The 11,391-nt window shown below is 38.5% G+C and overlaps 1 protein-coding gene across 1 annotated transcript; it reads right to left on the reverse strand.

The window, feature by feature from the left end:
• Positions 1 to 4,270: 4,270 nt before the first annotated feature.
• Positions 4,271 to 10,533, reverse strand: LOC104500884 (the record flags this gene model as incomplete). The annotated part of the gene is made up of 6 exons (XM_010144612.1): positions 10,063 to 10,533; positions 9,520 to 9,615; positions 9,340 to 9,435; positions 6,772 to 6,867; positions 4,960 to 4,993; positions 4,271 to 4,374 (listed from the first exon to the last, which is right to left on the reverse strand). Coding segments are annotated over exons 1-6 (897 nt in total), but the record flags the coding sequence as incomplete, so codon positions are not given.
• Between the last annotated feature and the right edge of the window lie 858 nt (positions 10,534 to 11,391).

The following is an 11,391-nucleotide window of genomic DNA, read 5'->3' on the forward strand; positions in this document are numbered from 1 at the left end:
AGTTTGGGGTTTTTTTTTTTTTTTTTTTTTTAATCATAGTCAACATGGATACTAGTGTAGGAAACTGAGTCCTTACTAAGATCTTTAGTGTCTTCTGTGATATGAGTCCTTCAGTCAGAAAACATTAATTATCCTGAATTTTAAAGATCTTCTCAAGGTCAAGGGCAAAAGTCAATCATCAGCACTTGAGAGAATTTCTGCTGGCCTGCAGAGCAACTTTAGTGCAACCAGATAATAAATTGATGATGTACACAGGTACCTTCCAGCACTGCCCAGTATTTAAAGAAATCATGCAAGAAAAGTTACCAAAGATACCTGTATTCTGTCTAATGTGCTTAGAATCACCACAAGATCTTCCGTGTGGCACAAGCTGCCCTTCATTCCATCAGAGTTGGAACTAAGGCAACTCCTGCAGTATGCAGCCCTTCTCTCCCCTTCCACAACCACACTCTTTTGGGCCCAATTTCAGATGGCACTACGCAATTTTAGAACAGTTTTGTTAACCTGTGTACACTGGTTACAGTGTCCTCTATATGCTTCTGTGACTTGCTAAATGGAGCAATTTTACTGCACCGCTGCAATGTGCTTTCTTTACACTGAATTCTGTTTCACATGTATGTTGGACAATCTAGTAACAAAACGGTTTCAACTAATCACATAATTACTGGGCAGTTTTGAAGTAGCTGTCTGTCTGTACGCTTGTACTAGTAATTTTTCTGCATCATTTGCTTGCTGGAAAATAGCACGGCTTAGCACTGAGCATTTTTAACTACTGTAGCAAAACTCTGGCTGCACTTTGTTTGCACAGCTTGCATTTGGAAAATGTAAAAGAAATCATTTTTTGCCCTTAGAACTACTGAAAATAAATGGGAAATACAAAGTTATGATTTAAACACGCACCCCCGTCCTTTATTCAGCCTGATATCCTAGAAAGGCACATATATATTGATGTATTTTGTGAATGGAAGGTTGCACAAATTCATTAACTGAAGTACTATTAACAGTGCTCCTGGCAGATGTTCTCTCTCTTTTTTAGCACAGCACCTCTGAACTGACAGGAGGAGTGGGGGTTGTTACATGAGAGTATGCAATATTGCTGTGTTTGCATTTTAAACACATTTTCAGAACCTTGTATATTCAAAGCACCATCCGGAGGCATCAGTTCCAATTGCTAGTCAGGTTTTGTTCACAGCGATCATCAGCTGTGAGAAACAATTAAAATGGAGTTAAGTTTTAAATAACAAAACGATTCCCAGAGGACCAGCCACTTGGATGCTTGATCGAAAGAAACTATGGAAACACTGAAACTTAAAATGCAAGTTGGATATTGAAAACATTTTTAAAATATACCAGTCAGGAATCCATCAGGTATCATTCTGGAAGGATGCTGAGCTCTCGAAATGCCAGCTTACTTTGCAAAATGACTTAGGAGGACTATCAAAGGTGATGGAAATCTACGCACAGAGCTCCTAACAGCTATGGTTTGGTGATCAGCATCCCACAGTGGCAGTAAATGGCAAAATGAGCTCTGTTTTCTTCCCATTGAGAATTTGTGTATGTAAACTGAATATTGCTCAGGAGAACAGGAAGTCATGATGTTTATTTTTTGTTTAAAAAGAAAAAATAAATCAAAACTTTGAAGCCTTAGCTAAAAGGCTATTACCAGAGCTCAGCTGGTTGCAGCATGAACTGAAATATCTTGTGCAGCTCTAGGGGAAGAGGGTGGTGGTCCTCTGTAGGAAGCCTCCACAAAATTGCATTTTCTTTGACCAAAAACTATCTGGCAGCTGCTAAGTGCTAATGGTTCACTGGACCAACAGGTACTGGAATAAACTCCTCTAAGATATTTTACAAATGCTTTCTGATTTGATGTATACAGATGGCATGATGTACAGCAAATTCCTCTTCCTATTAGTTCCTATTTTAATATTCAGCATGGCTAAAAGCATTGTCAAATTTCTCTGAGAGACTCAGGGACAAAATTCCCTCATATTACTGAATGACGTCTCAAAACAGGGGCTTAAAAGTCTTGCTGACTCAGAAATCATGCAGTAGCTGGACGCTCATCTTCATGAGATAAACCAGAATTATTCTGCATCTGGTCAACAGTTGACAAGACACTGTTAGTAGCCCTGGTTTAGGTTCCTCCTCCTTCCTCACTACTAGTTAGTCATTATAACAGACTGACGCAAATACAAGACAAGAGAAAAATAATTCTGCTTTTTCTTCTGTACGCACACAGCAATAATATGCATGTAAACAATGTTTACAAACAGAGGGACCATTTACAAGTGAAGGGCTGCCGCCTTTCCTCGAGACGCTCAGCGGTTATTACGGTCTTGTTCCCACGAAGGAAATCTAGTCCAGTTGACTACATCAAACTGCAGATTCATCAAATCTGTGAGCTCAGTGAAGAACCTGAGGCTGTGCAGTTTGTGCATGAGGTAGCAAAAATATAGAAATATATGTATGTTTTAATGACTACAAGATTGTTGTTTTGAAGCTCACCAAAATTCATTACTGTAATAGGAATCTTTTATAATAATGCTTCTGGATACTCCTTTCATTTAAATAAACTTGGTAGTTGCCTTCAACCCTCTTGCTATTTTCAAGTCTCATACCTCCATGCAGCAGTTTAATTGATACATATTTTTTCTTCAACCGTGTCGCCTTTGTACCTTAGAAAGAAAAATAAATAAATGTAAAAAGAAACTTTAATGATGCAGCCCATTTTTACGATCAAGTTTAAGAAACAATTGTAATAAATGTCTGCTTTCCTGATATGCAGAAACACAACATTAAGTTAAACTTGTGCATATAGCTTGCTTATTTCTTTAGGAGAATGTGTCACTTTGGTCAGTGTATGATATAGCACTGTCTGACTGATCAGCAATATATCTTCTAGATCAAAAATACACTAATGCTTTGCGGGATATATTTATGTAGACATTTAAATCAAAATTCTTTTTTTTTTTAGGTCACACTTTGGAAGTCTATATCGCAAACACTACAGCCTTATCATATAGGATGTGTAGTTTTACATTTTCAAAATGTGCATGAACATTTATTAATTGTTTCAATTTCTTCAACATATTTGCCCCATCTCTAGCAAGTTATATGCTACCTGACCACAAATAGCATTGTCATTGTATATTGGACTTGATAGAACAGAAAAAAATCTGAACTCCCAGTAGTTTCAACTGGGAGAAAGTGAGGCTGGATGAAAGTTGAACCATTGCCATCTTTCCTGTTTTCTACTCATTTTTCACTAAAAATGCCAGCACATCTAGCAGTCACATTATAGGTTTTAGAATAAAAGACATAAAGTGGCAAATTACTAAAAAGAAAGTAAAGATGGGAAGGATAGAATACGCTGGTTTGGCTGCAGCAGGAAACCTCAGAACTAACCTGTTTTTAAAAGAAAACACAGTACAGGAGTGAACAGTGGCATGTAATTAGAGACGCATGTAAAGGAACAGCACCAGCATGCAGTGCTAAAATCTGCTACACTATATTCCATCTCCACTGAAAGAATTCTGCCGGCACCAGAAAAGTGTCTAAATATGTTGAAATTAAAGGAAGTGAAATATCACAGATGATTCAAGAAGAGTAGAATGCTTTCTGTTTCAGATGTCATAAAAAATTAGTTGTAATGAAACATTTAATTAAATTGCTTCAGTGAGTGACTGTCAGCAGTCAAACAAAGGAATACAAAAAAAGATGACATGAACAGAACAGAGAAATGGTTATCGTTCACTACAATGCAAAACAGTCGAGCTATTTCCAAAGTTACACTTGGGGGTAAGGAATGTTTGTATCAAACAGGGATGACTGGAGTGACATTGTAGTTAGTTAGTTAGTTAGCTGAAAAAGATCAGGGCTTGACTTGTCGCACGCTAAGAATGACAGCAGTGGGATACTCTTCCTCAGCGTAGGGCCAGGTGCTGGGAAAGAGAATAGTGGCTGTTACGAAGAGGGTAGTTACCAATTTCGGCGTCAGCCACTTAGGGAATGACATGAGATAATCAGCTTAATTTGGAACAAAAGAAATAGACTTTAGGTGTTGAGAGCGATTCTGTAAGTATTAAGAGCCTATAAATTACTAGAATATCTTCTAGTAATTTTATGAATTTTCCCTCACTGGAGACTGAAAGGAAGAAATTAGACAAACACTTTTGGTGTGTTTCATGCTGCTTCACTGGACAAGGGTGAACTAGATAATGACTCCCAAATAGCTGTATCTGCGATGGTGACTTGACACTACAAGTACCTGTATTTTCTTCCCACAGAGGACTCCAGTGTAACCAGGACGACAAGAGCATATGTTAGGCAATACACACTTGCCTCCAAACAGACACTTCTGGTTGCACACAGCTAAAACAAGAGAGGTACATCATGTGGCTTTATTCATGCAAACAACGTGGTCAAGAAAAAGTGACTACCACCTCTATATACTTATTCTGCCTGCTTATAGGAGCTGAGAACATCCTGGTAGTTACTTTCACAGAGGACCACCCCTCAGTGTAAAGAGACTTCACAGTCAAGATGCTTTTTTGCCCATCCCACCCCTCTTATGCAAAGATGCAGATTTCATATGGAAACATGCTGAGGGCATGAATGAAAAATGAGAAAAGGACATGAGTAAGGTGGTTTTTTTAACACACCCTACTATTCCAAACTATTACAATGGCCTCTCAGGGCTGCCGCAGCAGCATACAGTGTTACAGCAAGCTGCTGCATATTGCCATGGTCCCAGACTACTACCATATCCTGGAGGGCTTCAGAACGGGCAGAGAAATCTGTTCTTTATCCTGCCTTTCACACAGATTTGGGTTAAAATACAATGAAGCTGTAGGACTTCTAGGCCCTACATTGCTGAAGCAAAGGGTCTACAGGTCACATCATTCTTACGTATTTGACACTGGATTCCTTCCCACTGCAGAGGACAATGACACGTACTTGGTCCAATACACTCCCCACCGTTCTTACATTCCTGAAGACAGATTGCTGCACAAACATCATCACAAAGTTTAGTTATATTCCATGTATTACTCTTACTTATTATTTACATTTCAGGATGCCCACGAGGGGTTGAGTGCTTTTCATACACAAGAGTCACATTATCTTCACTGAAAATCTAAGATCAGCAGGATATTAAAGAGGGGCAACCAAAACCAAAAAGCTCTACAGCATTAAGATGTTCTGATGCATCACAGATTTCTACAAAAGCCTGAAATACTGAATTAAGTCAGGACCACCAAATAGCTTTGATTTTTCCAATTTTACCTGCCTGATACTACACCTTTGTGAAAGGTCTTTTGTCTGTCACACAGCTTAACACACATGGTGACTCAACTTACGATCAGTTGATCCGAAGTTATTTTCTATGACAGACCAAACACTTTACGTACGGGATTTCTACCACCCATCCTCACGCTGATTTTCATGTGGACTCTGCTTTTTTCCATCCTGCCACATTTTATTTATGCAGCATCAATATCTTCGTTAAGACATAATGTGACCCACAGCTAAGCTACCATTACCATCCTACTCTTACCTTTCATAAAGAGCTTGCACCCATCACATCGTCTATTCCAATCATTTCCCACTATGTTTCCACAGTTTTCTAATCCTTCACTGTACTTATTTTTCTATTATATCTGCCTTTTATATCCTACAGCACAAATTGAAATTCTTTCACTTCATTGACTCAACTCTTTGCAGAAATACAGATGTTTTTTATTTAGACAACAATTAAGAAAGAAACAAATATTTGCTGTACAAGAATTTAGAAGATATTTTGGTCTCATGATTTAGTCCAAGAACTGCATGTTCTTCATCCTAAATTTTTGCTGCCAAGTTATAGAAGACTATTATTTTTTCAGTGTGTCTACATTTTTGAGTTCTTTGGCGCTAACTTCTATTACTTTTGTGGACAGAGGTGTCCTTTAGTGATGTATTACTTAAGGCATGGTTCTCCTGTTAACTACAAGATACTTACGATTGTTACATCTTTTTCCTCTCCATCCCGAAGAACAAGAGCAAATGTTTGGCCCTACACACCTTCCTCCATTCATGCACCTTGGCTCACAGACACCTTAAAAACCAAAACCACCTACTGTTTTAATACATTTAATCAATAACAGAATAATTTATTGGTTACTTTCAGAATCTGGCAAGATTTTAACACTCGCTTACTTTTTTCACATCTTCTGCCTGTGTACCCATCAGGACAAGTACAGACATTATTTCTCATGCAATGACCACCATTTTTACAAGGTGGGGTGCAGACAGCTAGAAGATACAAACAGAAGACAAAGGCTGTAGTTTGCGTTTTGTTTGATGTAGTGATACAGTTCTAGAAAATAAGAATGCCACAGGAAAATTCTGACAGCTTACACAGACATTCAGTACTATCAGGCCTGTCTTGCAAAAATGATACTCATGTATATTGGTGCCTCCGTCAATAGTAAAGACAAAATCAGATAAAAAACAGTCAAGGTTGGCAACTATATGTGCACATGTGTACAGGCTACATAACATACAATTAAACTGTTTGAATGCTGCTTAAAAGTTGAGTGGAAGACAAGGCAAATTTTGAGTCTCCCTTCTCTTTGGACACTCACTGTAATGGAATCTCTGTTTGCACCACTTCCCAGATGACTTGACCATGAATTTTGAGTCTTAAGATAATAAAGTTTTCTCACAAATTTCCTCATAATGGCAGCTGTGAGGGGAGGGTGGGGAAAAAGAAAAAACCGAAAAGATTACCATTCTGACATTGGGCACCAAAGAATCCATGTGGACAGATGCAAACATCTGGCTTAGTACAGGAACCACCATTAAGACACACAGGCTCGCACATTGCTGCAGAAACAGGGTCAGAAACAGGGAAGAGTGGGAACCATGACATCCAAATAAAGTCTATAAAATATGTGCTTCTGTTGCAAGGACAGGAATTGTAAACACCTAAGATAACTGCAGGTAACATCATTCACATAAAATGTTTTCCAAAAATTTGAGGATCAGTATTAGATTTTCTAGAGGTGCTACCAGCAGCAAAACTGACATGCACAGACATGAGTGCAGGGGCTCTGTCGCAGTATGCGGCTGACCATCAACGCTGTCTGAGCCACATGGTTCCAATTTTCAAACTATGGGAGGTCCTCTGGACACTCTCCCAGGAATGTAGAAGTTGTGGAAGTGTTACCTGTACTGCACGTAGGTCCATACCACCCAGGTTTACAGTGGCAGATGTCTGGAGTAAGACATTCACCCCCATTTTCACAATGTCTGTTGCAAACCACTACCATCCAAGAAGTTGGAGAAAAAAAAGGACAATGTAGGAGAGAGAGAGAGAGGTATGTTACAAATTATGCTTGATTAATTTTTCAGTTCTTTCCCAAATGCTAACACTAGAAATAGCACACAATTCCACTAGTTGAGGAGAAATTGCTGAATAGATTAAGCCAGTCTCAAAGCCATAAAAAGCTAGCACTAGACTATGAAGGTAAATAAAATATTTTTCTGTGTAATTATCCATGGTCTGGATACATTCAGTGTTAAAAATCTAGAAAATTTCAAATAAATTCTAAAGCAAATGAGAATTCCATACTAAGAGACTAATGGACCGTGTTTCATGATGAATTTGATGTACACCAAGAAAGTTCACTCAAGTGTCCTCCATCACTTCATCAAGTGCAGCTGCATGCATAAAGTGACACAAGACTAACAATCAAAGATAGTAAAATATCATGGCTGTGGAAAACCATGAATCACTTCTCCAGGACAACACCTCATTCTCTTTAGTATTGCTTAACAAAGAACAGCAATTTTTTTGTGTCAGAATTGAAACTAGAATGAGAAAAACTGAGAATGATGAAGAGTCCTGAGATTTGAGAAGATGACGAACAAAAGACTTCCTCTGTTTGGGATCAGTAATGCGGTGGCACATTCAGATGAATGATTATATAAACCTATGTTTATATGTCTAAATTGGGACTCTTTCGATCACAAAAATTTATGGTATGAAGTTTACACAAAATTTGGAGTTGCCGAATTGCAGCATGTAGAATTAAAAATGCAAAAGACAATGTATGTGACACTATCTAATCCCAATTTTTCAGCTATGACCATAGCAAATTTTCCAATTTTCATGCTGGGTAAAAAAAATAAAAAAAAAAACAAACCAAATCACAAAACACCAAAAAACCCCACCCATAATGTGGTTCTGAAGTTGGTTTTCCTGTATCCCAGTTTTTCTGACCCGCCATTCAACGATACCAACTTCTGAATGTACCCCAGTATCTAACCAATTTAAGATGATAGATGATAAAAAGCTCTAAGAACATATTAAACATCTGTGTTTGTTCTGGAGGTGGTATCACACATGCAATGTACTCAATATTTTCATGTTAATGAATCACAAATAATAAATTATTTGCGATTTTTATAGTACATTATGTTTTCAAAGTTACATGCAAAAACTATCTAACTGATATTTCAACTGATGTTAAAAAAGCCCAGGTATGGGGGCCTTCAAAGAGGCACAGGTACTGCATCATTTGCTAGCATTAGACAGAGTGCATAAAAAATTAAACCATAATTTGCTTTCTTGCTCCTGAAGAACAGGAGAAATGTTCTATATTCTTCCCTTATGCTTTTTTGCTTACTTGTATCACATCTTGGTCCCACAAAACCATACGGGCAGGTGCAGAGATTTCTGGCCAAGCACGTGCCTCCATTTTGGCAGGGTGGGTTACAATGTGCTGCAGATACAGAATTATGGTGTTCAAGAAATCGCCTCTAAAAAGGTGGATGGATTGGTTATGCTTTGGAAAAAGGGAAAATGTTAATAATTGACAGTGAGCAAAGAACTGGGAATAAAATAAAGAGATGTATGCAATACCTTTTGACAAGAATAAGTAACCAGAAGAACTTAATTTCTACAGAGTACCAGCACAGAATCCTATCAGTGGTGGCTACCCTGAAGAAAAGAAATCTGAGAAAATTTCCAGACAGGATTTCCCACTCTTTGGGATTGTTTAGCTTAGAGGCATCTACTGGTTCACTGGTGAACCCCTCTGCTTACTGTGAAAGCTAAATTTAGGAATATCCAATCACAAGCAACACGTACAGTACATATAAAAAAAAAAAAAAAAAAAAAAAAAAAAAAAAAAAAGAAGGTTATATACCAATACATTACTCAAAGAGTTCTACTAAGTTAAAAGTAAAATGAACATACCTCTTTGCTGTCAGAAAGAACAGTCATAGAAGTTATTACAGCATCATTGGATCATGGATATTTATGGATTCAAAAGCCAAAACTATTCCATTTACCTTCTTCACAAGCAGAGCCACTGTATCCTGGTAGACATTCACAGACATTAGGCTTAATGCACTTCCCATGGTTTTTGCAATCAGGTCTGCATAGAGCTGTGCAAAAAATCAACACTGATCTTCGAATCATTAATTTGTGGATATGAGTTACCACAGTCTAAATTGAAATGCCGTACTCACCAGCCTGACAGTTATAACCAGCATAACCAGGCCTGCATTTGCAAATATTGGGTGCCACACACTCCATATTTTTGCCACATGGTTGTCTACATCTTGCTGAAAGGCATTCAAGAAAACAAAGACAGGTATAAGGAAAATGAAAGTGTCATTTCAGCACAACCGTGTCTTGCCTAACGTAATGTACAGATCACACAGGATCCATTAGGTCCCTGCCTGTAAGCAGGGAGCCTGAGACACATAAGAAAATATTTTTAAGTGCATCCATACAACTAAAGCCTATAGGCTATGCCAATACTAATAATGCAAATGAGAAAACTTAATACTTGATGAATTTCACTGATCACACAGTAACGATGTACTTTAAAGTTATAAAGATGTTGCAAGGCTCCTTTCCACAAAGCATTTAGTGTGGTTATTTGTAATACCTCTGCAAGTGAAGCCATCTCCGTAATAACCATAAGGACAATGACCACACTTGACCCTTCCATCCTGACTTGGCTCACAAGGTACCCCAGGAAAACAGGGTAAATCAGTACATGTTACTGCTTTAGGAATGACTATTTCGCTCAATTCTTCAGGAAGCATTTTTGGTGGGACAGTGGCTTCAACAAGGACAAAAGGTAAAGGACTCGCTTTATGCTTGGCTAACGATAGGTGCTGAACTCTGTGAGCGTTTCCACCTTTGACCATTTTGCTTGGCAAAGAAAGACCTCTGTTTATATTTGTCCTGGTGCTAGGAGAAGCCTTCCTGCTGGTCTCAAAATAGCTGTAGGCCTCATCTTGTGCCCTTGATTTCTTCTTGGATGATGCAGCATGACTCCTTGAAGATGCAGTTATCACAGCATGTACTGAAGAACTCTCCTCTGTGTTAGCAAAGTGACCACTGATGGTGCTGAGAGCATGAACATTTCCAGTAACAGCAGGCTGTACAGAAGCACTTCTCTGAGAATCAAGTGACTTCCAATCAGTGAGTGTTTTTACTGTGGAGTCTGGCGGAGTGCTGCTGCTGACCATTTCTGTAGAAATACATCTCTCTGGGACATCAGTAAAACTGGGAATATAGCTTAAGATGCTTAAAATCTTCTCAAAGGATGATGGTTGAAAACCTACAGCATCTTAAAAAGAGGAGGGGGAGGAGTACATGAATATTATGAGACTTTTTTTCCTTCTGAGGGTGGGGAATGTCTTCTGAACAGAAATATGTACAACCCATTCATTCTGTGCTTCAGTAAGTCTCTCCATGTGCTACATCAGAATATACATATGCAGTAGAGCTAACTCCTAACTTCAACACCTGGAGAACATCAAGGTGTCTGGCTACATCCTTTCCCACCCTCACCATGGCCTTTTCTTGGCTGGAAGATAAGGAGAAAGAACCCTATATATGAGGCAAGCAGCAGAAACTTTCCCATACTGGGTCAATAAAGAGCTTTACTGTCAGAGCAAATTACTGGCTCCATATGCTGCTTCCAACTAGGCAACTGAAACAGAGCTTAAACAGAAGATACTGCTTATGGTTCATCAGTGTGTTCAAGTGCTTAGTAACAAGCCTAGAGTCTAGAAGCAGATATTTCATCACAAGTATGTACATGCTTATACTTACTGATGCACCATGGACAGTATTTTAGGTGATTAATCCAGCACCTTGTGGCAAAAGTATTACTATGTTTTACTCTCCAAATGTTTTTATTAACTTTTAAAATGTTTCTGCATGGGTTTGGTTTATAAACAACAGAGACTGACTCAGGCTTCTTGTTGAAAGGAGTGTAAAGTGAATGAAAAGTTCTTCATATTCTGCCCAGGAAAAGCAGGTGGTCTCATGGGTTGTGGAAAGGGGTATGGCACTGTGTCCTGGGTTCAACATGGAGGAAC

Source organism: Buceros rhinoceros, unplaced genomic scaffold (assembly GCF_000710305.1).
Source record: "Buceros rhinoceros silvestris isolate BGI_N320 unplaced genomic scaffold, ASM71030v1 scaffold16490, whole genome shotgun sequence".
In the NCBI taxonomy this organism is placed as follows: Eukaryota; Metazoa; Chordata; class Aves; order Bucerotiformes; family Bucerotidae; genus Buceros; species Buceros rhinoceros.